Source organism: Parambassis ranga, chromosome 16, assembly GCF_900634625.1.
Source record: "Parambassis ranga chromosome 16, fParRan2.1, whole genome shotgun sequence".
NCBI lineage: Eukaryota > Metazoa > Chordata > Actinopteri > Ambassidae > Parambassis > Parambassis ranga.
The window spans coordinates 789,489-815,524 of NC_041036.1; the positions used below are offsets into that span (position 1 = coordinate 789,489).

Sequence of the window (26,036 nt, forward strand, 5' to 3'; positions counted from 1 at the left end):
CTGCCCCCCTTTACTGATTGGTGGAAGTAAAACCCTCTCCGCTACGTCATTGGAGGAGCTGGGTGTCAGTCAGGGAGAGGCGGGCTGAGCAGCTGCAGTTAATATATTATTCCAGTAGTAAAAAAGTGGCGGAGAAGAAGCGCTGAAGAAGAAGCAGGATCTGCGGCAGAACCTGCGGGAGAACCTGAGGGAGAACCTGAGGGAGAACCTGAGGACTTCTTCTTCTTCTTCTTGTTCTTCACCTGTGAGGAGAGCAGCCGCGGTTTGTGGGAAATGGAGGAAGAGCTGAACGAGCAGATGAGACCGCTCCTCACATCTGTAAGTGCCGCTCCTCCTCCTGCTCTGTTAGCCGGCGGCTAGCGCCTCCTCAGCGGCTCCGCAGCCGGAGGAAAGTGCAGCTCGGAGGTAAAGGGTGGTGTCAGCAGGCGGGAGAAGCTCCGGGCTCCGACTCCGAGCTGGTTAACGTGTCTGATGATGAGCAGAGGGCTAGTTAACCCGTTCAGTAACCACAGGCAGCCGAGCGCTTTGTTTTTAAGGGAGCACGCTGCTGCTGCCAGGAAGTGAGCGCGCGCAGGAAGAGAACTTTACGGAACTTCACGGTAGAACCCTTTAATCCAGACACGCGACATCACGTGACGAAGCGTCCATAAACACCATGAATGTGTCTCGCTGGGTTATTGATCACTTCTGATTTCAGCTGTCTGTGTGCCTCAGAGTTAAACCACGTGATCAGATCAGTAATCAATAGTCTGCTGCAGCTTGTGTTATTGTCACGTGATTCTGTTATAGTGTGTGTGGGATGCTCTGTCTTATAAACCTGCTGCTGACCTTTGACCTCTTCATGATGGATGCTGCTCTGCTGTTACCATGGAAACGTGTGTGTGGCGGTATGGATGACACCTCTGACACAGAGCGACCTGCTGACGTGGGCCGGCTCTCCTGCAGGGGGAACAATGGCGGCTCAGGTGTCTGTGAATGAGCCACACAGGCCGCTCAGAGGCCGCTGCTGCTGAACATACAGTCTCAGAGCTGTTACAGCCGGCCGACCGCAGGCTCAGGCAGCTGCAGCTCGGTGAGCCACGAGCTCGTGTTGAAGCACAGGGACCTCGGTCGGCCTTTGTGCTGGGAGGAAGTGCCGTCAGGTCTGATGTATGAACACTTGTCGCGTTTGCTGATAGTTATTGTTATGCTCTGAACAATGTGAGCTGTCATGGCGGCTGCGGCGGGTCATTGTCCACTGCAGGCGGAGGTGGAAGTGGCACAGCATTTATTGCTGTGTTTGATCCCCCAGCAGCCGGTGAGAGCAGGTGACCGGGTGAGGTCGGCCATGTTGACTCCGTGATGACATGAGGCTCTCAAACAGAAGCGGCCTGGAGTCGTCCTGGTAACGTGAGCTGTCGCCGTTTCCTTGGTGGCGCCTGTATGTGTGCCAGTCAACACTCCTGAATAATGGCTGTAGGACAGAGGAAACCAGAACCCCCCCCCACGCACACACACATACACACACAGCCAGCTACACACACACACACACACACACACACACACACACAGCCAGCCACACACACACACACAGCCAGCTACACACACATACATACACACACACACACATACACACACACACACACAGCCAGCCACACACACACACAGCCAGCTACACACACACACACACACACAGCCAGCCACACACACACACAGCCAGCTACACACACATACATACACACACACACACACACATACACACACACAGCCAGCCACACACACACACAGCCAGCTACACACACACACACACACACAGCCAGCCACACACACACACACTTGTTGTGCGTGCAGGTTGCTGGTGTTGAGGCATCCCAGATGACTCGTGTTGACGTCAGCACACCGCTCCTTAGGCGCCTGGTCGCTCTCCGGTTGGTTGTTAGACCAGATCCCAGCAGAGCGGAAGCTCAGTCTGCAGGGACACAAGAGAAGACAAAACTAAAGAGGATGGACGTCCTGTCACAGGAGCAGGACTCGGGTTTGTCCTTCGGGTTGATGGGAAACCTGCCTGCTGATAAAGGTGTAGAGACGTTAAAGCACAGAATCTGTGATGAACACGCCTGAGACTGAAAGTGAAAGTCCAGGGTTCATCCTCTGATTCTTCTGTTGGTCTTTATTGGAACTGAACAGGAAGCAGGTGTGTAACCGGAGCAGTCATTAGTCAGTTAAAGGACTGTGTGTGTTTTCTGTCAGAAGTCCCTCCCTCCTCTTCCTCAGCAGCGTTAATTGCTTCAGTGCTGTTGCTAATGTGGTGACTGTGGCTGGTACCTCACTGTTAATGATGATGCACTGAGTGCACTATGAGGTTTCACCATTTAATCACTACCTTTCAGTGTTTGAATCAACTGAGACATGTCTCCTCGAGGAAGGAACCAGGGGGCTGATAGCTGCTCGGGATGTGTTGCTCAGGATGAAGGTCACCTGTGGCCACAGGTGTGAACACCTGCAGGACAGTGTTACCCTCAGCAGGCGCAACCCAGACAAAAACAACTCATTGACCAATGACTGGGACTCTGTGTGTGTGTGTCTGTGTGTGAGTGTGTGTGTGTCTGTGAGTGTGTGTTTGTGTGTCTGTTTGTGTGTGTGTGTGTGAGTGAGTTTGTGTCTGTGAGTGTGTGTGTGTGTGTGTGTGAGTGTGTGTGTGTTGGTGTGTCTGTGAGTGTGTGTGTGTTTGTGTGTGTGTGTCTGTGTGTGTCTGTGTGTGTGTGTCTGTGTGTGTCTGTGTGTGTCTGTGTGTGTGTGTCTGTGTGTGAGTGTGTCTGTGAGTGTGTGTCTGTGAGTGTGTGTGTCTGTGTGTGTGAGTGTGAGTGTGTGTGAGTGTGTGTCTGTGTCTGTGTGTGTGTCTGTGTGTGAGTGTGTGTGTGTGTCTGTGTGTGTGTCTGTGAGTGTGTGTGTCTGTGAGTCTGTGTGTGAGTGTGTGTGTCTGTTTGTGAGTGTGTGTCTGTGTGTGTGTCTGTGTGTCTGTAAGTGAGTGTGTGTGTGTCTGTGTGTGAGTGTGTCTGTGAGTGTGTGTGTGTCTGTGAGTCTGTGTCTGTGTGTGTGTGAGTGTGTGTGTGTGTGTGTGTGTGTGTGTGTCTGTGTGTGTGTGTGTGTGTGTGTGTGTGTGTGTGTGTGTGTGTGTGTGTGTGTCTGTTTGTGAGTGTGTGTCTGTGTGTGTGTCTGTAAGTGAGTGTGTGAATTTTCCCACAGCTCCTGGTGTGTTTAGTAAACACGCTGTGGTCCACATGTGCCTTGTCCTCTCAGCTGGTCTCCTAATATGGGAGCCAGTGAACAGGCTGATGATGTCACTCTGCTGTTGACAGGAATGGGGGGGGGGGGGTCAGAACTCCCACCGTCTAAACTTCCTGTCCCATAAGGGGCTCTCTGCAGATGGAACAGCCAGGTCCTGCACCCTAACAGAAGGAGTTGGGTTAAAACAGTGTTTTTAACTCTGTTTCCTCAGACACCATGTTATTCACATGTGCTGTGTTTGTTTGCATGTGTTCATGTAGTGGCCTGATGTTGCTCGTCATTAGGATTCCTGAGCTAAGTGGAAAAGCACTGGCAGTCAGTTTGAGGCACGTACGGGGAGGAGGAGGCTGCGTCGCCGTGGTGAAGTGGAAACCTTTCATTGTTTACAGACAAAAAGCAGCGACACACAGAAACATGAGACCACTTCGTTTACTCCTACCACCACTGCTGGTGATTTGTCCTCGGAGCAAATCACATTTATGCAACCTGACTCTCCCACACAGAGTCTGGCCTCATTCACATCACTGAGATTAAAAAGCAGAGCCAGGAGACCAAAGGTGGGACAGCTAATTGTCCAGCCAGACTCCGATTACTGCAGGACAGACGAGTTCCACCGCCTCTGCAGCGCGGGGACGGGAGTGTGATCTGTCCTTAATAAAATAAAGTGAGTGGACATCACTGCCAGAGGCCGTGAAAGCTGGAAGGACTCATCAGACTTTGACCTTTCCAACGGTCTTTGAATGCATCGTGTGAGCCAAATAGTCTGAAAATCTGAGAATTTTAATTCCAACATTTAGAATGAAGAAGGATCTGCTGCTGAAGCTGTGGTCCTGCCTCCAGCTTATTAACCGAAGATGTGTTGAGTCCTCAGAGTGGTTCCTGTGCTGCAGGAGGACTTTATGCTGGGAATACGTCATGTTCAGGAGCACCAGAAACTAGCCCGCTGTCTTGTTTCCCCTCTCAGACTTAAGTTTGGACTTGACTTTGGGACTCTGACTCATGACTGAAAGAGTCACCTGATGCCTCCTGACTCTTCTGAGATTCTGTCTCAGTGAGAGGACACGGAGCAGAGGAGGAGTCCGATGTGACCTCCTCTGAGATTCTGTCTCGGTGAGGGGACACGGAGCAGAGGAGCAGTCCGGTGTGACCTCCTCTGAGATTCTGTCTCGGTGAGGGGACACGGAGCAGAGGAGCAGTCCGGTGTGACCTCCTCTGTTTGTCTTCTTCCTGCTCAGAAGCGTGGACAAGGCGTCAGCGGCCCCGCCTCCTCTGCTGTGTCTGCAGACTCGCTCGGTGAAGCAACAGGCTCTGCTATAAATACACAAATTGCAGCCACAGAGGATCTGCTGGCAGGACAACGACTCACTCGCTGGTCCTGCGTGGACGTCCTGCTGTTGTGTTTCGTCTCCTGGATCTGCAGACTTTTCACGGTTTTTCTGCTTTCCCTGAGGGGCGCTCCTCTCACACACAGCTGTCGGCTGTGTTTTGGGCAGAGCTGCGATGGGAGACTTTTGGGGAGACATTGCCAGTCAGAGGGTGGCTCGAGCCATGTCGCTGGTATGTATGTATGCACGCAGTCAGCCTCAGGCTGCCTCAGGCTGCCGGGCCGGAAACAGACAAGCTGCTGTTGTTGTTGTTGTAAAGCTGCTTCTACTGCACAGTTTGACACCAAAGACTCAGGCAGGAGTTTTAAGTTGAAGTTCTTGTTTCCTGAAAACACACAGACACACACACACACACACACACACACACACACTTCCTGCCCCCGGCTCTGATATCTGCAGAGATATTTCCAGTTTCTGTGAAATATGATGCACATGAATCAGCGGAGTGTGTGAGCAGAGGTGGGTTCTGAAAGTTATTACATGTAATCTGGGATTGGAGCATTAATCCACCCTCAGTCTCAGCTCTGAGAAGCTTCCTGTAGCTTCGACTCACACTGTCGTCTCATCACAACATTCAGATCGATGATGACGTTGAGGACTCTGTGGGACCGGATGAGGCCTCACGCTCCCTGCAGGACGGTCTGAGTCTGAGCCTGATGAACCCTGGCCCTGTTACCTTGGATTAAGGTGCCATTGATTAAAAAAACCTGCTCATTCAGTGCATGCAGGTGGTCAGCTGACTTCTTAACGTGGCTGAACCCACAGGCACGAGGCATGAGGGAGCATCCTCCTCTGCTCACTCATTAACAGGGTCAGTCTGGACTCATCAGACCACATCAGTGAGCCCACCTTTAAGCTACCTCACAGGTGTTGGTCCTCCTTGTGATCATATACTGTTTGTTTTATTAAATTAAAGAGTTAAAGTTTCCTCAGATCACTGTAGACTCTGCTCTCCTCTCTGCAGCCCCTCCTGGTTTGAATAAGGCTGTTGACGTTCAGGAGGTTCAGTTTCTCCGTAGTTACTTCTTCAGAAGTGGCTGTTTTAGAAATAATATCCACACCAGACAGAGTTTGTTTAGTCTGCAGGGAAGTGTGTGTCACTCCTGACGTGTCAGAGTGTATGGAGGTACGGTCAGGTCTGGATGTTCGCTTCTTCCTCAGTGTCCTCATGAAGTCTGAGTCCTCAGACTCCTTCGGGGGATTTTGTATTTTTAGAAACTTCGAACTGAATGTTTCCACCAGATGATCTGTTCTGCATTCATTGCTCTGATCATTATCTTTGTCGTATCTCACATGTGGTGCCGCAGGCGGAGTGCGAGAGTGTGTCCTCAGCTGTCTGCTCCTCTGTTTGTCGTTAGCTTCTCATGCTAACTTTGAACACAGTCATTTTCCAGCAGGACGGCCTGCATCAGCTGCAGGTCAGACAGAGACTCTCTGAGTGTTGGTCATGTGACTGCTGCTCACATGTGAGACCTGCAGAATGATGTGTAGCTTAGGTTGGGTCGTGTTTTTGTACGTCACAGACCTCCAGGAAGCTTCAGAACCCTCTGAGCGTGTCTGTGTTCGCTGTTTCTTTCTCTGGTGATGTCAGCGCTGCAGCTGGACTGAACAGAAGAGCCTAGGCGGCACGTTTCCTGTGTGATAACAGACGCTGTGATGACAGGAAGGCACGAATCCTCTGAGCTGTGTGTGTGTGTCCAGCAGTGTGTGAAATCTATATTTAACCCCGATGAACCGGATGAATCCATCACTCTGCTCTCAGGCGCTCGCAGCCATCTACACTTTCGCTGCATCATCAGAATGCTGCTTCCTGTCAGGATGAAGGTCGCTCCAGCTCTCAGTGCAGTCAACACATGGTTAATATTGTTGTTCTGGAGTGTTTTTAGGTTTCTGAGGTGTGAGGCCTGACCAGGCATGTGTGTGTCTGTACTTCAGAGGCAGAGCTCTGTGTGTTCCTGTACAAACAGAGTTAAGTGACGCTATACTTCCTGTCTGACACGCGCCATGTGTCTGTGTTTTGTTAGGTCAGGATCTCAGTCGCAGGTTTTCCTTCTGTCAGCTGTCAGACCACTTCCTGTGTGTCAGCAGTGTGGACCAGCATGTGCCCCCCCCCCTTTGTTTGTGAGAGCCATTTTGAGTCTGGGAGGCTCCGACTGTCCATTCAGTCCACCTAAACCTAATCCAGTTACAGCAGGGGTGTCAAACTAGTGGTCTTTGGGCCACTTCCAGTCGGCCGCCCTGATGTCCAGAACATAATATAACCTGGGCCCATTGTGACCTGGGACAGCCCTCACAGGGTCCATGGTCCCTGGATTTCAGCTCTTTCAGGAAGGTCGTCTACTGTTGAAGCTAACTTTGTACCCTGCTGAAGTTCAAAATGTGCCAGCCCTCAGGGGCCCCTCTAGTGGACACTGAGGGGACTGCAGTTTTTGTTGTCGTTTTTTTTAGCCTTGTTGTTGTTGTTGGGGTTCAAAAATGCAGCGTGCTCACAGGTTTACAAAGCCGAACACAGTGTCTGGGTCACGTACATAAGCCGCATGTAAACAACCATCGAACTACGACAGCTAGCAGGAATAAACTGGTTTTTGACCCAAAAAAAAGAAAAAACGCACGAAGCATGCACACACACGGTCCTACCACGGCCTGAACACACTCTGTATTTTACGAGGCGCCACCTAGTGGTTTGGAGGACAACAAAGAAGCCGGGTTAAGCTGGATTGAGCGCGGACACGTGTGTGATTTGAAAATAGGTGTGAACGTATCCAGCTAAAAGGCGATCTGGATTCAACCCTAATCTAGCTGGACTGACCTCCTCCAGTGTGAACGGGGCCTGAGTGAGAGCTGCTTCCTGTCAGTAAAACTTTACATGATTTGTTTGTGTGTGTGGCAGGGGAACGACGAGGAGGCGGTGTTGGACCAGGGGAAGACCAGCTCCACCCTTTACACCAACTTTGAGAAAGAGGAACTGGAGAGTGAGTTTCTAACACAAACACACACACAGAGCGTGAAGCAGAGGAACTTCAAGTATGTTTACACTCAAACAGAATGTAGCAAGAATGACCCGGCCTGTATTTATACTCCCTGCTTTGAATATGAAAAGTCAACAGCAGTGTTAACCCTCTGAGCCCCACAGCTCCATCCTGTCTGCAGGCAGAGAGCAGGCAGTGTGTGTGTGTGCAGAGTAACTCAGGTCAGACAGAAACCAGCTGCAGGAAGCTGCAGGTCAGACGGAGACTCTCTGAGTGTTGGTCATGTGACTGCTGCTCACAGTGACTCCATCATGGCGTCCTGCTTGTTCATTGTTGTGATGTTGGTAACCGCTCTGTGTCCTCCTCAGGTCACAGGGCGGTGTATGTCGGCGTTCACGTCCCTTTGGGCCGCCAGAGTCGGAGACGACATCGTCACAGAGGACACAGGCACCACCGGAAGCGCAGGGACCGCTCAGACCGGGAGGACGGGCGAGAGTCGCCCACATACGGTCGGCATTTAATGACGCGCTCACGCCTGGATTGTGCACAGGATGGTGGTGATGGAGTGTGTGTCTTTGTGTGCCTGCAGACACACCATCTCAGAGGGTGCAGTTCATTCTTGGGACGGAGGATGACGATGAGGAGCACATCCCCCACGACCTGTTCACCGAGCTGGACGAGCTCGCCTTCAGAGACGGAGACATCCAGGAGTGGAAGGAGACGGCCAGGTGAGGATGCCCGATCTTTATTTAACCACCTGCTCTCATTCTTCTTCATGATGTCACAGTATTTATGTCCAAATATGTCAGTTTGGACTGACGAGAGTCTGTAACAAATAAAACGGTCACACCACGAGTGTCTCAGTGGGCTGTTAGGACTGGAGGTGTGTGTGTGTGTTTAGGTGGCTGAAGTTTGAGGAGGACGTGGAGGACGGTGGGGACCGCTGGAGCAAACCCTACGTGGCGACCCTGTCCCTGCACAGCCTGTTCGAGCTGCGCTCCTGCATCCTGAACGGCACCGTGCTGCTGGACATGAGGGCCAACACCATCGAGGAGATCGCAGGTCAGCGCCGCACGGTCGCACCTCCACCTTAAACACACTACACCAGCTGACTGCAGAGCGGCTCCTCGCTGACCTCTCGTCCTCCTCACACGCAGACATGGTGATTGACAGCATGCTGGCGTCGGATCAGCTGGAGGAGGGCGTTCGAGAGAAGGTGAGGGAGGCCATGCTGCGGCGCCACCACCATCAGAACGAGAAGAAGCTGAGCAATCGCATCCCGCTGGTCCGCTCCTTCGCCGACATAGGCAAGAAACACTCCGACCCCCACCTGCTGGAGCGAAACGGTGAGACCTCAGACCTCTTGTCCTCCTGAAAGTCGCTCTGTAGACCCCCCCCCCCCTGCAGGTGATCCGAGGTGATCTGATATTTTTGGGACAGAAACGTTTTTAGGTGGAACTGAGTGGATGATTTTAAAATTGTTGAACCTTTGTGTATATTTTGCTCCTTTCCACTGAATGTTTGATGATGAAGTGACGTTTCCTCTCAGAAAGTTTTGCTCTCAGTCCCTTTCGGCCCGGCAGAGCTCAGAGTCCTGTTTGATGGAGGTAACGGGGTGGCAAGACGCCTGGTCTCTGATTGGTGCATGGCATCATGGTGGTGTGTTTCTCACCTGTACCTGATGATCTAACCTCCGACAATCATTTACTGAGAGCACGTTGCTGTCCGCAGCAGGCGCTCAGCTCTGAGCTGACCCGCTGAGTCGGCGAGCTAATAACCAGCTAATACCATGTGATGAGTCAGCGTTTTAATATCCGGACCCATAAATCCTGTTTGTGAGGAATGTTTTAATTCTGCTGGCCCTGCTGGAGCGTGTGTGTGTGTGTGTGTGTGTGTGTGGAAATGATCGACCTGCTCACCTCGGTTTGACGCCTTCACTGTGTTCTTGTAGTTGACCTACAGGAGGCGCTTCTAACAGACAAGATGGCTGACCTGTCGCACCGCTTGAGTTTGATTGACGGGTGTTGTTTCCTCTCCGCTCGCAGCATGAGCATCGTTTACCTCATCGCTCTCCCTCTCCTCTTCAGGGGAGGGTCTGTCCTCCTCTCGTCTCTCCCTCCGTCGATGCTCTGACGTTTCCTACGATGCCTCCGCCCCTGGCCTCTCCCACCTGTTCAGGTGGTTCCTCTCTACTTCCTCAGCCCAGAGCACTCCCACCCTGTACCGTCATGGCCGCCACCTCTCTGAGCCGTGCCCCTCCTTCCTCCCCGGAGCTCTCTTCCACGCCCCGCCCTCAGCCAGCACCCCCTCTGGGGCTCCACGCCGGTCCTCTGCTCCTGAGGGCCTTTTGGGAGAAGCAGGGATCCCGGAGGTGGTGGTTTACCCGCCTGAAGAAGAGGAAGAGGAAGAGGAAGTGTTGGAGGACAAAGAGGACGACTTCCTCTGCCGGGATCGTCTGTTTCCTCACACAGGTCACAGCTTCTCTGCACTAATGACCTGCTGAGACTGACGCCTGGTTTGATGGTAGAATTAACAGGGAGCATGCAGACAGATGCTGTGAGGAAGACGAGACACTTCCTCCTCACATGAGGAAGGGGCAGCAGTTATACAACCTGACAGAGGGCCGAGCTCTAAACCCTGGTATTACTGTAACAAAGGTCGAATCAAATATTCATCTCTAGAGAAGTTCTGTTTCTGACTGCACTCGAACGCAGCAGCAGTGAAGCTCGGTCTGTTCAATGTGACATTTACCGTCATGGCTGATATCCATGCTGTAACTGGACCTGAGGCTGATGGGAGGCTGTGATGTCACTGTGTGTGTGGATCATGTCGGCAGCTGTGGTTTCTCAGGTTGAAGCGTCTCGACTGTCAGAGGGTCCGAACCTCACACAGATTAACTGGTTACACACATCACATCCTGAGAAAATCACTGTGTGTCTGTGTGTGTGTGTGTGTGTGTGTGTGTCTGTGTGTGTGTCTGTGTGTGTGTGTGTGTGTCTCTGTGTGTGTCTGTGTGTGTGTGTCTCTGTGTGTGTCTGTGTGTGTGTGTGTCTGTGTGTGTGTGTGTCTGTCTGTATGTGTGTGTCTGTCTGTGTATGTGTGTGTCTGTCTGTATGTGTGTGTCTGTCTGTGTATGTGTGTGTCTGTATGTGTGTCTGTCTGTATGTGTATGTCTGTCTGTGTATGTGTGTGTCTGTCTGTATGTGTGTGTCTGTCTGTGTATGTGTGTGTCTGTCTGTATGTGTGTGTCTGTCTGTGTATGTGTGTGTCTGTCTGTGTATGTGTGTGTCTGTCTGTATGTGTGTGTCTGTCTGTGTATGTGTGTGTCTGTCTGTGTGTGTGTGTGTCTGTCTGTGTGTGTGTGTGTCTGTCTGTGTATGTGTGTGTCTGTCTGTGTGTGTGTCTGTCTGTGTATGTGTGTGTCTGTCTGTGTGTGTGTGTGTGTCTGTCTGTATGTGTGTGTCTGTCTGTGTATGTGTGTGTCTGTCTGTATGTGTGTGTCTGTCTGTGTGTGTGTGTGTCTGTCTGTATGTGTGTGTCTGTCTGTGTATGTGTGTGTCTGTCTGTGTGTGTGTGTGTCTGTCTGTGTATGTGTGTGTCTGTCTGTGTATGTGTGTGTCTGTCTGTGTGTGTGTGTGTCTGTCTGTGTGTGTGTGTGTCTGTCTCAGCAAACATCCAGTCAGATCCTGTCACATCATATTCTGTCGATTATTGAATCCACATCATCAGATCTGTTAATCTCACACTGCTGCTGCTTCCTCTCACTTCTCTGTTGTCTGATGAACTTTGGTTTGAACCTTTGATCGCTGTTAAAGCCGCCGTATGCCCTCATGACTTTAAGAGCTTCCAGGAAAGATACTACTCAGTGTGTGTGTGTGTGTGTGTGTGAGACTCACTCCCTCCAGATATATGTCAGTGTACGTAGTTATTCTTCGTAGAAACTTTGACCTTCGTGTGTCCTCAGCAGTGCCCAGCTGGCCGTACGCCTCCGTGTAACACGACCTGACTCCAAACTGAACGTTAGGACCAGCTTCAGGCTCCCGCTCTGCATGCAGCTCTGAGTTTCCTGTTGCTCTTCTTTTGATTTGATTCTCCTGTGCCATCATATCTGAAGGGGTCAGGTGCAGCTTCGACCTCTCAGGCTCACAGCGGGGTCTGTTAATACAAACTACAGGAGCTAGGTGTAGCTCAGACGGGTGGAGCTAGGAGGAAAAGGCCTGAACATACTCATTGATGAAATGTAGTTTATCACTAACTGCATGCATCAAACATGTCTGACTGTGACTGTTCAGGCTGGTTCTGCAGGAGCTGGGAGGTTGCGTTCACGTGGGCACGCTGGCCGCCGGATCAGGCAGCCGCGCTGTGGACTGACCGTCCGTCTCCGTCTGTGCAGGTCTGCTGGCGTCCCCCCAGTCGGCTCCTGGAAACCTGGACAACAACAAAAACGGCGAGAGCCGCATCAACGGCGGGAACGGAGGCAGCCGGGAGAACAGCACGGTGGACTTCAGCAAGGTAAGGACTGATGACATCACACAGTGACACGCTAACTGCAGTTATATGAGCAGGAGAGGCCGATCAGAGATGGACCCAGTCTGCCCTCCAGGCTTCAGTCTGGGAGCTGGTGCTGAAGCATGTTTGGGTTGAAGTTCTTCTGCTGTCGGTTCTGGATTATGCACAGCACCTGATCCAGGTTTTGTTGTTTTAGCTCCAACACTGTTCGTTTCAGCTGAAACAGTTTTGTTTTTAAGTCATGACTTCCTGTGAGCTGCTGATGGAGAACGCGTGGTTAAATTGTTGTCATGTGACAACGAGCCAGTGAGAAGCTGTGTGTGTGGGAGGGTGACCCGTTTGTTTCTCAGCAGGACTGCGACTGTGTGTGTTTGCTGCCAGCGGCCGGCAGGAAGCCCACAGTAAGTCTGCTCACCTGTCAATCACTGGCTGTCCGTCAATCAGTGGCCTGTGCTGTGACGCGTCGTCGTGGTGATGCTCTGTGCGGCTGTTTGGCGTTCAGTGACGTGTTAAAATCTCGCCCCCCCCCCCTCAGCCATGATGTGTCAGTGTTGTGGCGTTGTTGATCTAAACAGCAGCTTCTGGACCGGATGGACGGTTTCCACACACACTGTCATTATGTTGATTACCATCCCCTGAATGTGGATCAATCCGCCGCTGAAAATAGTTCCTAACTGTTTGTTGCAATGTGCATGCATGTGTTTTTTTAGGTGGACATGAACTTCATGAAGAAGATTCCTCCCGGTGCTGAGGCCTCCAACGTCCTGGTGGGTGAAGTGGACTTCCTGGAGCGGCCCATCATCGCCTTTGTTCGCCTCGCCCCCGCAGTGTTGCTGACCGGCCTCACGGAGGTGCCAGTGCCCACCAGGTAAACAGACACGCACACTCACACACTCTGATCCGAGCCCCGCAGTCACACCTGGACTCTGTGTGTCCTTCTGTCCGTCCAGGTTTCTCTTCCTGCTGCTTGGCCCCTTTGGGAAAGGTCCACAGTACCACGAGATCGGACGCTCCATCGCCACGCTGATGACAGACGAGGTGAGAGGACGGCCGTTTATAAAGATGAGGTGAACAAACCTGAGGGCTGATGAGATGTTCTCTGTGGCGTTGATGTTGGTAGATCTTCCATGATGTAGCCTACAAGGCAAAGGACAGGAACGACCTTCTGTCTGGGATCGACGAGTTCCTGGACCAGGTGACCGTGCTGCCTCCCGGCGAGTGGGACCCCAGCATCCGCATCGAGCCGCCAAAGAGCGTCCCGTCTCAGGTGAGACCTGCACCCACCATGTCCGTTAGTCACATGATCTGTGGTGATAACACCAGCTGTGTCTGCAGGAGAAGAGGAAGATGCCATCGGCCCCTAACGGCTCCGCCCACGGCACCGACACAACAAAGGAGGTGGAGCATCACACGGGTCCGGAGCTGCAGAGGACGGGCAGGTGTGTGTAGCTCAGACTTCAGACAGAACAATGGAGCCGATAAAGCCGATAACACTCGTCCTCTGTCAGGATTTTCGGGGGTCTGGTGAACGACGTGAAGAGGAAAGTTCCCTTCCTGTGGAGCGACGTCAGAGACGCCCTCAGCCTGCAGTGTTTGGCGTCCATCCTCTTCCTCTACTGTGCCTGCATGTCGCCTGTCATCACGTTCGGAGGCCTGCTGGGAGAAGCCACCAAAGGAAACATAGTAAGGAGCAGCTGAGCGCACACAGAGCGCCGTGTGAGAGCGGCCGAGACGCCGCTGTGGAGCTTCACCTGACCAGCCGGACAGACTCGCATCAGCAACATCCACCTTCACATTGTCACGTAGCTCAGTTCTCTGCTGCACCCACAGCCTCTCATTGTGTTCACCCCCCCTCTGTCTCTAGAGTGCCATAGAGTCTCTGTTCGGGGCGTCTCTGACGGGCGTGGCCTACTCTCTGTTCGCCGGTCAGCCTCTCACCATCCTGGGCAGCACCGGTCCAGTTCTGGTCTTTGAGAAGATCCTCTTTAAGTTCTGCTGGTGAGTCGTGTCTGCTTTCTACCTCAGCTTCTGTACATGACCTGGATCACTCTCAGGTAGAGACCCGGGTGTCTCGGCTTTAGGAGGGCGCTGCGCCCCCTGCAGGTGAGGGGTGAAGTCCATCATGTGTTGTATAAACCTGGTTAGGTAAGAGGGCGACGTGTCGCAGATTATTCTGGATCAGAGTACATTTGTGCTCCTGAACTCTCTGAGGTGCAGCCGTTCCCATTGTTGATTTTATTGTTTGGCTGTTTGGGGGATTACAGGAGGCTTTTTGTGATTACAACAACTGTAACACTTACATAAATCCTTCCTAACCTGCTCCATTTCCACACAGATTACATCATTATTCTACTTTTTGAAATTCAAATGTTTCCGGGAAAGACGTCAGAAAGTCTCTGGTGGTCTGAGAGAGTCTCTGGTGGACTGAGAGAGTCTCTGGTGGACTGAGAGAGTCTCTGGTGGTCTGAGAGCTGGAGGAACGTCGGATTCACCTGTTCAGCTGCTCGACTCTGTAACCAAACAAAGCGGGCGGGCGCCGTTTATTTTATTATTATCAGACAGACAGCGTCGTGGCGTTTTAGCAGGTTTTGACTTCCTGATACGTCATGTTGGCATTTTATAGGGTGACGGGTCTGTCAGGGTCCCACAGGGGCAGGAACAGAGTGATGATGAACAACAGGGCCGAGAACATTCACTCTTCAAACCTGCTGTCCCCCTGGGGGCGCCCTGCAGAGTCCAGGAGGAAGGAGGTTTAGAAACTACAGATCTTCTCTAATCATTTAAAGTCTTGTTCTACAACAAGCCACGTTCTGATTGGACACATCAGCCAGCAGCAGCAGAGCCCCTATACAGATATATATGTGAGGACTCATGGAGGGAGGACCTCCTGTCCCCATCAGTCCTAACCTGAACTGACCAATCAGCAGCCGTTAGCAGCATGCTAGTGTTTCATGGGCTAAATCAGCTTCATCTGTATTTGAGTCAGTTCTGATTCATCACCGATGCTGTTTGTCCTTTTGTAAATATGTTTTTTTGTTCCACTCACTGTCCCACAGCGCCCTCTGCAGCCAGTTTCAGTACACTGACATAAACAGACAGACTCTCAGCTCCCAGGAGGGGAGCCCAGATATCTGGATCGCCCCCTGGTGGCTTGGTGCAGTCTAGATAATAAGCCCCGCCCCCTGTTGGCAGAGTGAAGGAGTCTGATCAGGAAAACATTGAATGGTTGTGATTTAGTGCCATCTGTGGAGGTCATGTGACCTGTCAGTCATGGCTGTGTTTGCAGCATGTGTGGACAGGTCAGCCATCTTTAGATGTGGCGTATGCTGTCTGATTTAATGGTGCGGCCATCTTAGTTTGTTTCAAAGATCTTTATTTTGTGAGGTCACTGTCAGACTTCATGAACACGCGACATGGGGAACAGCAGGAAGCCGCTGAAGGTGCTGTGGTGGTTGCTGTTGTCCCAGATCTGCGTGTTGTGCCACAGCGCCATCTTCAGCGTGTCACCGGCCTCCAGCAGCAGGGCGGCGCCGTTGGACGCCGTGTCGCTGCCCTCACCGGACGGCTGCTCGTGGACGATGAGCTGGACCTGCTCGTTGTTCTTGTAGAGCACGGCGCTCATGGTGAAGTCGGTGGGAGCGTTGGCTGTGAAGCGCACATAGTAGACTCCACGGACAGGAGCGGTGAACACACCTGCAGGAGGAAGATGACGAGGATGATGAAGCACAGTGTCGTCACTGACACGTCATTTCTCCATCATCGTGACTCCTCACCTGTCTCTGCGTTGTAAGCTCCGCCCACATTAGTGAGGACGTCCTTGTAGATGAGGTTTTTGTTGCCAGATGTGGTCTTCACCATGCCGTTCCCTCCAAGAGAGGCGCTGAAGGCCACTTTAGGAGTTTCTGCACAGGAAGAAGACATTTATCCTCAGAACAGCGTCTCATGTCCGCACAGGTCACGTCAGGGTCTCACCTCTGATTCTCCTCAGTTCCTCCTCAGCCGCCTGCAGACGCTCGTTCATCGCTGTCGACACAAAGGAACACAAAGTCAGAGACTCTCAGCTGACACACAGCGAAACTATGTAAACACACCCGGCCATGAAAGGTCAATGGATCTAATCATGTAATTAGTTACATTACAATATTACACCCTCTGAACTGTAATGTGTTCCAAAACGTAACCACAGAAATATGAGAAATGAGTTACGGCGAGTGCACAACTTCCTGACACCCTAATCGTACCAAAACGTTATCAGTAATCAGATTACTGTGTCATACATTACAGTAACAGGTTAGCAGGAACCCCCGCTGTCTGCAGAATGTTTAACCCGCCTTTAACCGACCCTGCTCCGCAGTAACCCGTGCTCTGAGCAGCCTCACCTCTCCCCTCGGCCTTCAGCTCCTCCACGGCCGCCTGCAACCTCTTCAGCTCCTCCTGGCCGTCCATAGTCTGGGCCGAGCCGAGCCGAGCCAGGCAGGCCAGAGCCAGCAGCAGCAGGAGAGGGACGCTCCGAGACATGGCTGTGTCTGCTGAGTGAGGACAGCGGGGAGGTGGCGGCCCTTTTATCGGCCCAGGTTATCCTGAGTCAGTGTTGACTCTGAGGGTCACTGATAACACAGGTCAGGCACGCACGTACCGATGGACACTGTGTGTAGTTTGTCTCTGTCTGTCTCTTCCTGACAGCGGACCAGACTTTGAGCTCGTCGCTGTACTGCATACATTCTCAGCTGTGACATCACTTCCTGTCTCAGCCCGTCTGTTTGGTCCTCAGACCGATCACAGCAGAGAGGAACCAAACCTGTCACACAAGTCTGAGACAGAACCTGGACCACCACGTGAACTCTGGTTGCTGCAGAGCAGAGGCCGCTGTGTCTTTGAACTCTGACCTTCACTCTGTCCAATCAGAAGCTGAGTTTAGTGTTTGTTTGCTGAGTATTGATCAGGGCAGCGTTCAGTGACCCGTTCAGTCTGCTGTCAGTGCAGCACGCTGGAAGTTCTTCTCTCTCTTTTCTTTCTTGTGAAATAAAAACTAAAATATTCTTCTTTTTTCATTTTTCTGGAACATGGTGTCTTCTGTCTGTCCTCAGTGACTACGGCCTGTCCTACCTGTCTCTGAGGACCAGTATCGGGCTCTGGACGGCCTTCCTCTGCCTGGTACTGGTCGCCACGGACGCCAGCTCCCTGGTCTGCTACATCACGCGCTTCACGGAGGAGGCCTTCGCCGCCCTCATCTGCATCATCTTCATCTACGAGGCTCTGGAGAAGCTGGTGCACCTCGGCGAGGTCTTCCCCATTAACATGGACAACCAGCTGGACAACCTCACCTTCTACACGTAAGAGGGACGGGTTTCATTCCTCATGTGTTCTGGATTTGCTGAGGTCTCTTCAGCGTGTCTGTCTCACCTGTCGGTGTCTCAGGTGCCAGTGTTCTCCTCCCGCCAACGCCACGGCTGCTGTCCGACAGATGTGGAGCAGCAGGAACCTGACGTCAGACAACATCCAGTGGGAGCAGCTGGACGTGAAGGTCTGAACCAGTTCTGTCCTCTGAACCAGTTCTGTCCTCTGTCACAGGAACATGTTTATTTAGAAACATGTTTGTCCTCAGTCTGTGTAACATCAGCATCTAGTGGCCACCGTAGGAACTGCAGGTCCTCACCCTCTCTGTCTGTGTCCTCAGGAATGTCTGGATCTGAACGGCGAGTTCGTGGGCCCGGCCTGCAGCCACGACGGTCCGTACGTCCCCGACGTCCTCTTCTGGTCCGTCATCCTCTTCTTCACCACATTCTTCCTCTCCTCTTTCCTCAAACAGTTCAAGACCAAAAGATACTTCCCCACCAAGGTCCGTCTGTCCGTCCTTGTCTGTGATGCCCGAACCTTTTCCTGTCTGACCCTGACGTTCCCGCCCTCTGACACCTCTTGGTTGTAATCATTTCATTGGTGCACGCAGGTGCGATCGACCATCAGCGACTTCGCCGTCTTCCTCACCATCATGATCATGGTGCTGGTGGACTATCTGGTGGGAGTTCCGTCACCAAAACTCAACGTGCCCGACCGCTTCGAGGTAACGGCTGCCTGTGATTGGATGATTGGATGAGAGTGTGGAGGGTGTGAGGTCAGAGGTCAGCTGCTGGGTTTGGCAGACGGATTAACTGTGTGTCATCTTCAGCCCACATCGAATACGCGCGGCTGGCTGATCTCCCCGCTCGGACCGAACCCCTGGTGGACCTTGCTGGCGGCTTCTGTTCCCGCCCTGCTCTGCACCATCCTCATCTTTATGGACCAGCAGATCACCGCCGTCATCGTCAACAGGAAGGAGAACAAGCTGAAGGTCAGGACGGGTCTCTGTCTGCCGGTCTCACATGGAGGATCTTTAGCTTACTCTGTGTGTGTGTGCGCAGAAAGGCTGCGGCTATCACCTGGACCTGCTGGTGGTGGCGCTGATGCTGGGCGTGTGCTCCATCATGGGCCTGCCGTGGTTCGTGGCAGCGACCGTGCTCTCCATCTCCCACGTCAACAGCCTGAAGCTGGAGTCGGAGTGCGCGGCGCCCGGCGAGCAGCCCAAGTTCCTGGGCATCAGAGAGCAGAGAGTCACCGGCTTCATGATCTTTGTCCTGATGGGCTGCTCCGTCTTCATGACCTCCGCCCTCAAGGTAAACGCCTCCACCGCATCCTCACAGAAGCAGAGGAGCATCAGTGTGTCTCAGGCTAACTGTGTCCTGTCTGTCCTCTCAGTTCATCCCAATGCCGGTGCTGTACGGAGTCTTCCTCTACATGGGCGTGTCCTCGCTTAAAGGCATCCAGGTCTGTCCCCGTCCATCCGTCCTGCTGCTTTCTGTGTGACGTGTCTTTGTCTGATGTGGACCTCTGTTCTTCAGCTCTTCGACCGCATCAAGCTGTTCGGCATGCCGCCCAAACACCAGCCAGACCTGATCTACCTGCGCTACGTCCCTCTGTGGAAGGTCCACATCTTCACCGTGGTACAGCTGTCCTGCCTCATCGTCCTCTGGGTCATCAAGGCCTCCGCTGCCGCCGTCATCTTCCCCATGATGGTGAGCCCTACAGAGACCAAAGGTTTTATCACTCCTTCACCTCCGCCGCTCACCTCCTGCTCCCTGCTCCTCTGCAGGTTCTGGCTCTTGTCTTCATCCGGAAGCTTCTGGACTTCTGCTTCACCAAGAGAGAGCTGAGCTGGCTGGACGATTTGATACCAGAGAGCAAGAAGAAGAAGGAGGACGACAAGAAAAAGAAGGAGAAGGAGGTAGGAGGAAGACGCTGGATCAGAAATCCATCTGACTCTGCTGCAGCCTCATGTGTCTGTCTGTGTCTGTGTGTGTCTGTGTGTGTGTGTGTGTCTCTGTGTGTGTGTGTGTGTCTCTGTGTGTGTGTGTGTGTGTGCGTACGCATCAGGATGCTGAGAGGATGCTGGATGATGTGGAGGATGAGCCGCCTTACCACGGAGGAGATATCCTCAAACGACGGTGAGTTAATAACAGAACACACTGCTGTAAACACACCGTGCTGCAGAGAGTAACGTGTGTGTGTGTCTGTGTGTGTGTGTGTGTGTGTGTTTTGTGCAGCTTGGACCCGTCTGAGGTCAACATCTCGGATGAAATGGCCAAAAGTGGAATCTGGAAATCTGTTGCCATGAACTCTGACAGCAGCAGAGCTCTGAAACGCTGCAGCAGGTAAACCCACTCAGATCCTCTCTGATTGGCTCTCTGTGGAATAAAGTCACATGACCCCCTGGGATGCAAGCAGGTGTTAAGGATGCTTCTCAGGTTGTTGTTGTTAAAGGGTTGCTAGCTGTTAGCTGCAGGAAGTGGTTGCTGAAATGCTAACAATAGCTGCAGCTAGCTGCTAGCGCTTGTTGCATGATGATGATGATGATGATGGTGATGATGATGATGGTGATGATGCTGTCTTCCAGCAGCGAGAAGCTGCCGAGTGTCCAGATAAGCGTGGAGAGCGAGGACGGTCAGAAAGTCGTGCACGCCGAGACGTCGCTATGATCCAGCGGCAGGAGGACGGCGAGGAGGCGGAGCTGCTGCCGCCGATAGGACACTGTGTTCTCTGAGGTGAAAGGTCAAGGGTGGACCAGTCAGGCTTCACCTCGGCATGCCGTACTCGTCATCCTCGGACGAGGTGAACGTTTTATTTTCTCATCGTTTTATGGTGAAACACAGAGACTCCGCCTCTGGGAGCAAATATGGCCGCCTCTCCAGGAAATGGCTTCCTGCGGTTTCTTTTGGTGGTCTGTGCTGCAGCGGTCTGCTGCCGCTCTGTAACCAGCTGCTGAAGGAACGGAGAGACGGCGCCCGATTCATTTTTTTTTTTTCATGTGAAGTTTGATTTTATGATTTTAAATCTTCAGTTTCTGCTTTGATGAAGCAGACGAGGCTCGACACCTCCGAAGGTCCGACGCCATTTTTATTTAATCCAACATGCTGATTTAGGATGTTCGTGTGTCAGTGTGTGTGTGTCTGTGTGTGTGTCCGTGTGTGTGTGTGTGCGCGCCTGTGTGTGTGTCCGTGTGTGTGTCTGTGTGTGTGTGTGTGTGTGTGTGGGCGCCTGTGTGTGTGTCTGTGTGTGTGTCTGTGTGTGTGTGTCTGTGTGTGTCTGTGTGTGCGCGCCTGTGTGTGTGTCTGTGTGTGTGTGTGTGTGTGTGTGTGTGTGTGTGTGTGTGTGTGCCTGTGTGTGTGTGTGTGCCTGTGTGTGTGTGTGTCTGTGTGTGTGTGTGTCTGTGTGTGTGTGTGTGTGCCTCTGTGTCTGTGTCTGTCTGTGGTCCTTGTCTTACCTCACCTTGTTGCCTCACGGGGACAAACTGAAGCGGCTGTTTTCATCGTTTCTTTGTAACGTGTCAATAAAGTTTTGAGTCTGACAGTTGAAGCGATGAAACCTGATCTGAGGACCAAGCTTCACAAAATGTATTTTTATATTAATAAATGTCCCACTGCTCACAAACCTCACACGTTTTATTATTAAATCAGCTCTGTGTGCAGAGACACACACACACGCTGTGTGTTCGCTGCGCCCTCTTGTGTTCAGTCTGAAACGTGTGTTTGGAATCAAAGCTACAGTTTAGGAGGAGCTGTGGTGGAAAGAAGTCATCATGGAGGGCTCTCGTGGTCCTGTAAACCGAGGCAGAAGACGCCAAACAATCCACGAGACTAAATGTTCAAAGTATTAAAGTTTATTCCAGCATGAAGCCAACAAGTAAACAAACCACTGCAGCAACTACAAATCATAAGTTAGGACTTTATATAAATATATCTGACGATGAATGATGCTTCAGATGATGGATCACATGACCGTGAACACCGAGAGCAGCGCCGCCAGCAGCAGGGCCACGGACGCGCTGCATCTCCGCCATCCCCCTGAAAACAAACAGCCGGCGTCAGCGTTTAGGAAACTGGTCTACGATCAGAAGGGGACGTCCCCTCAGTGGGAACTTTGGCGACACTCACCGTTGGGTGGCCCGGTGGTCAGCACGGTGGCCTGCCCGGTGGTCGGCCCGGTGGTCGGCTCAGAGGTCGGGCGGGGCACTGCGGGCAGCAGCATGTCCTCCGTCACAGCCAGGGACCCGTTGTGCGGCGCCGGTTGGATCTCCAGCAGTTTGCACATCAGAGGGTAGATGTGGATGCTGTCGAACGGCTCAGCCAGGAAGTCCTTCTTGAAGTTGGGCCCGAAGGCCCTGAAGATGGTCTTCATGTCCATCTCGCCATTATGGAAGCCGTGATCGCCTTTGTTCACGTAGACGATGAATCTCTGCAACACAGAAGCAAGAGGAAGTGTCAGCTGGATCATCCCGAGGCGGTCAGAAGTGGGTCCTTCAGGGGCCACTCACAGAGTTCAGGTTGAAGCCCAGGTCTGCGACCACCACCAGCGGGGGCAGCCGCTTACTTTTAGCGAGATGGAAGCTCTCTGGAATCTCATGTTTCCTGTAGACCGTCAGATTGGGGGCATTGGACAGAGCATCAAAAGCCTCCTGCTCCTTCCCTGGCCGAGGCGTCAGGATTCCAAAACCGCCATAGTCCAGAATCTCGAAGCTTGCAAGCGTTAGTAAATTCAAGTACTTGTTGAGGACGATCTCCTCCACCTTAGGACGCTTCTTGATGGTGGTCATGCCGTGGTCGGAGGTGATGATGACATTTAGGGTGTCGTTCAGCCCGTGGTGATTGATGGCCTCCCTCAGGTAGCCAATGGTGCGGTCGATCTGCCGGATGATGTCCCTCCTCTCTGGGGTTTCTGGCCCCTTGGCGTGGCCCACACTGTCAGGCTCGCCGTAGTACAGCGTCACCAGGTCGAAGTCCTCCTCCGAGAACCAGCTCATCACCATGTCGATGTTCTGACGCCACTCAGTCTCGTTGTCGTCGGGGTGGTTTACATCCTCCACCAGCGCTCTGTGGACCGCCTGGCCACCGTAGCTGACCCCACCTCCTGGGTAATGGAAGGAGGCCGTTTTCAGGCCCTGGAACAGAAACAAAGTAGAAGGAACCCATAAAATCAATGAACTGATGAATGGATATTTTCCTGTGTGCAGTCGGGAGGACTCGCCTGGTTCTGAGCTGTGATCCATAACGGCAGAACTCCGTTGTCCCACCACGCTGATTTGGTCATGGTCAGTTTGTGAGGAAGCTTTAGGTTGGTCTTGGCGTCATACATCATGTTGTGGACAACGTCGTGATCCTCCACCCACCTGCCTGAACACACAGGACGAGACAGGAAGTCCTTTTATGGTCGTCAGATAGTTCAGAACCGACCAAAGGTCACAGATAAGACGTTTATTTTTAGACACACTCCCTCAGAGAACAATGGACTGAACTATGCCGCATGGATCTAAAGAATAGCAAACAGCTAGCTTAGCATACAGTCCTAAAATGGCCATTATCTAATAGCATACTTTGCTAATGATTTAGCAAGCAAGCTAAGCTTAACTGCTGCAAGTTACTTTAGTCAGCTAGCAAGCTAATGTTAGCAAAATCCACCCCCAGGATGTTTAGACCATTAAGTGATAATAATAAGGTGGCGCACACACACACACACACACACACTGCAAACCTCGGGATCAATAATCTGCCTCCCCTGGTGGCAGCCAGGGGTTAAACGACTGACTGAGTTAAATGTTACCGGTGATGGTGGTGAAGTGGGACGGGGAGGTCATGGTCAGCATCGGTGGGGTGATGTATTTGGCTTTGACCCCATCCACAGCCAGTTGGTCCAGGTTTGGTGTCTCCACATCCTGGTCGTAGTCCCACCTGAAGCCGTCGAAGGAGATCAGCAGCAGCTTGGTCTTCGGTGCCGCCTCGCTCAGCGGTTTGCCGGTGGCACAAATCACCGCTGTGGCAACGAGGAAGAGCTCCAGCCTCATCTTCACCCTCACTGTGACTGACCTGAGGCGCCGCACACCTGCAGCTTAATGTGTAACCCTGATAGAAATCTGCTGATGTGCTGTGAAGGACGAGACCTTCGGCAGGGAACAGGGATCTTATCAGAGCTGATTTCCTTGATCAGTAATCTGTGGACCCTGACTGAGGTTCACCAGAGACAGATTAATGGTCCCGACTTTTGCTGACAGGGACACAGATAAAACTGGATGTGCTTCAGGGGCCCCGCTGTCCCTGAGACGGCCCCTGGCTCCCCGACCCACGGAGCCGGCCCTGCTCACAGATTTAAATTTATTAGTCATGAGTCAACATGAAGTTTTTTTTTAATATTTACAGCAAACTAATGGACTTATGAGCCAATAAAGTGTCCTGACAGTGTGATCGTGATGCGGCATCAGTTTAACAGCAGAGACTGCCGAGTAGAAGGTTTAAGAGCCCAGGCTGCTGCTGGCACCACGGGAGAAGACCCGACCCCCAGGAGAGACTGGAACGTGGGCAAACCAGAGGATGATATGGCAGACGAACATCTGTTGATACTACAACCTGTGAATCCTTTAAAAAGTGAGAAGATGATCATAAGTTTGATCTTATGTTGTAAGAGCAGCATCAAGGACAGCTGCCGGGTCTTTGGTTTAACAGGACTCCCCTGCCTGTGAAGGTGACCATGTTGTTGAAGAGTTGGCTCATGAAGCTACTGTCCGATTGTGCACTTAAGCTAAGAGAAATATAATAAAAGTATATAAAAAAACATTATTTTGGGCTCTTATTTTGAAGGAACATTCTCCCTGAGGTCCGGAAGAACGTAGTAATATGTTGCCGGAAGTCCTTCCGGGTTAGCAGAGGTCAGGCTGCTCACGCTGAGGAATCTTTAGAGACGTGTTTTAATCACAATGCGGTAAAGAGGCTGAAACATTTCACCGTGTCTACGACTCGTTCCACGCACCGGGACGTGGTGTGACTCGGATTCTGTGTTGGACTCTTCGAAGCAGGTCTGTAGTTCGGGACAGTGACCGTAACCTCTGTGTTGTGACCGGCTAGCTAGCTAGCTAGCTAGCGTTAGCCGCGCTGTCTGTCAGCTAACGCTCGTTATAAACATGATTAGTGAATAAAGGTGTTCTTCACTTTATTAACAGTTAATAACAGTTACTGAGGAGCAGCAGAGCAGACTGTATTTAAATATTTAATAATCTTATCAGTTGAGTTTCTGTTCGTTAGTTCATATTTTGTATTAATGATCCCTTTCGAACTTTCTGTGAAGGAAATCAGTAAATGTTTCTTTAATGAAACTTTGAAGTTCTGAACACGTCTTTGTGGCCTAATATGAAGCTTCGTGATGTTTTGCTGCAGAAATGTCGTCATTATGGAGTCTGAGGCCGGTGCTGACGTCACTGCTGCACGGTGAGTTCACGCAGTGACGTGTCCATCCAGGCTGCTGCTGTCAGGTTAAACACCTGCTGTAACAAGCTCTTCCTCTGTGCAGCGTCCCAGCATGCCTCGGCCTGGACAGGACCCATCCTCTCCAGGACCATGGCCACCCTCAACCAGATGCACCGCATGGGAAAGCCCAAGCCGGCGCCTAAGTCTGTGGGCGCCATGTTTGGCCGCCCCCAGCTGAAAGCCGTGGTGCTGAAGACCATGATCCGAAAGCCCAAGAAGCCCAACTCCGCCAACAGGAAGTGCGCTCGCGTGCGCTTGTCCAACGGGAAGGAGGCGGTGGTGTTCATCCCTGGCGAGGGGCACAACCTGCAGGAGCACAACGTGGTGCTGATCCAGGGCGGGAGGACGCAGGACCTGCCGGGGGTCAAGCTGACGGTGGTCAGGGGGAAATATGACTGTGCTCATGTGGTGAAGAAGAAGCAGTAGACTGAGCTGTGTATGATTGACCGCCTGAGTCTGCTACATGAGACGTGGACATCTGAGCCCAGTGCTGTAGGACGGAGGTCGGGTCCTGCTGCAGAACGGGGACAGACAGAATGTTTGAGACGTCTGAGCGTTTCCATCGCTGTGCAGCCGGACATGAAGCAGCTGTTTCGATGTGTTACTGTGTTTGCAGGTCATCTCTTAAATTAAAAAGGAATCAGATTACATCCATAGCTCTTCTGTTCACTGTGTGTCCACATCTGAACATTTTGTTTCATCTTCTGCTCTCAATAAAGTTCTGGATGTTTGTTTTCACACATTGAAGTGAATCAGTGTTATTTTCCACCAGCAGGTGGCGCCTGCAGACAAGCAGAGAAACTAACTCGTGTTAATGTGTTTAATAACAAGAACAAAGTCCTCAGGAAGTGGCCGACAGCTTCAAGTGTCGCTCAGACATGAGCTCTGTTCCAGTTCCAGGTCTAAAAACCTCCCACAGTTTGTCCTGAAGGTGGCGCCGGACACAAAGGTCAGAAGATCAGCTTCATGCTGAGAGAGAGAGGGGGTGTGGTCATGAGCAGAGTGGGCGTGGCCTGGCAGAGACATCCCGCCTCCTGTGTGATGTGCAGGATAAAAACCTCCGGGCTGCTCCTGTGTCTCTGATT

The 26,036-nt window shown here is 52.1% G+C and overlaps 4 protein-coding genes across 11 annotated transcripts; 2 read left to right on the plus strand and 2 right to left on the minus strand.

Moving 5' to 3' along the window:
• Window positions 1-89: 89 nt before the first annotated feature.
• On the plus strand, window positions 90-20,721 carry slc4a7 (solute carrier family 4 member 7). Of its 8 annotated transcripts, XM_028426208.1 has the most exons (27): window positions 4,367-4,824; window positions 7,543-7,624; window positions 7,990-8,130; window positions 8,211-8,349; window positions 8,523-8,683; window positions 8,779-8,967; window positions 9,709-10,092; window positions 12,015-12,133; window positions 12,841-12,998; window positions 13,081-13,168; window positions 13,251-13,397; window positions 13,466-13,569; window positions 13,639-13,813; window positions 13,995-14,128; window positions 17,218-17,463; window positions 17,549-17,654; window positions 17,808-17,859; window positions 17,940-17,969; window positions 18,078-18,191; window positions 18,297-18,458; window positions 18,533-18,780; window positions 18,863-18,931; window positions 19,006-19,179; window positions 19,257-19,388; window positions 19,538-19,608; window positions 19,708-19,815; window positions 20,058-20,721. In XM_028426208.1, exons 1-27 carry the CDS (start codon window positions 4,768-4,770, stop codon window positions 20,137-20,139), a joined length of 3,672 nt encoding a protein of 1,223 aa, XP_028282009.1. In that variant the 5' UTR covers window positions 4,367-4,767; the 3' UTR covers window positions 20,140-20,721. The 8 variants fall into 8 exon arrangements, with proteins under 8 accessions (XP_028282007.1, XP_028282012.1, XP_028282009.1 ...); XM_028426206.1 differs by lacking the exon at window positions 4,367-4,824 and adding an exon at window positions 90-318 and having other exon boundaries at window positions 17,808-17,969; window positions 18,529-18,780; XM_028426205.1 differs by having other exon boundaries at window positions 4,376-4,824; window positions 17,808-17,969; window positions 18,529-18,780; window positions 20,061-20,721.
• Window positions 15,487-16,663, minus strand: LOC114448948 (complement C1q-like protein 4). The gene is made up of 4 exons (XM_028426213.1): window positions 16,510-16,663; window positions 16,103-16,153; window positions 15,904-16,032; window positions 15,487-15,823 (listed from the first exon to the last, which is right to left on the minus strand). Exons 1-4 carry the CDS (start codon window positions 16,646-16,648, stop codon window positions 15,522-15,524), a joined length of 621 nt encoding a protein of 206 aa, XP_028282014.1. The 5' UTR covers window positions 16,649-16,663; the 3' UTR covers window positions 15,487-15,521.
• A 583-nt stretch (window positions 20,722-21,304) lies between the features above and the next one.
• Window positions 21,305-23,543, minus strand: LOC114448840 (ectonucleotide pyrophosphatase/phosphodiesterase family member 7). Its single transcript, XM_028426043.1, has 5 exons — window positions 23,258-23,543; window positions 22,685-22,830; window positions 21,975-22,598; window positions 21,595-21,895; window positions 21,305-21,504 (listed from the first exon to the last, which is right to left on the minus strand). The coding sequence occupies exons 1-5, from the start codon at window positions 23,496-23,498 to the stop codon at window positions 21,431-21,433; spliced, it is 1,386 nt and encodes a 461-aa protein (XP_028281844.1). The 5' UTR covers window positions 23,499-23,543; the 3' UTR covers window positions 21,305-21,430.
• Window positions 23,544-24,332: 789 nt separating this feature from the next.
• mrps12 (mitochondrial ribosomal protein S12) lies at window positions 24,333-25,693 on the plus strand. The gene is made up of 3 exons (XM_028425947.1): window positions 24,333-24,503; window positions 24,862-24,912; window positions 24,995-25,693. Exons 2-3 carry the CDS (start codon window positions 24,864-24,866, stop codon window positions 25,375-25,377), a joined length of 432 nt encoding a protein of 143 aa, XP_028281748.1. The 5' UTR covers window positions 24,333-24,503; window positions 24,862-24,863; the 3' UTR covers window positions 25,378-25,693.
• The last annotated feature ends 343 nt before the right edge of the window (window positions 25,694-26,036 follow it).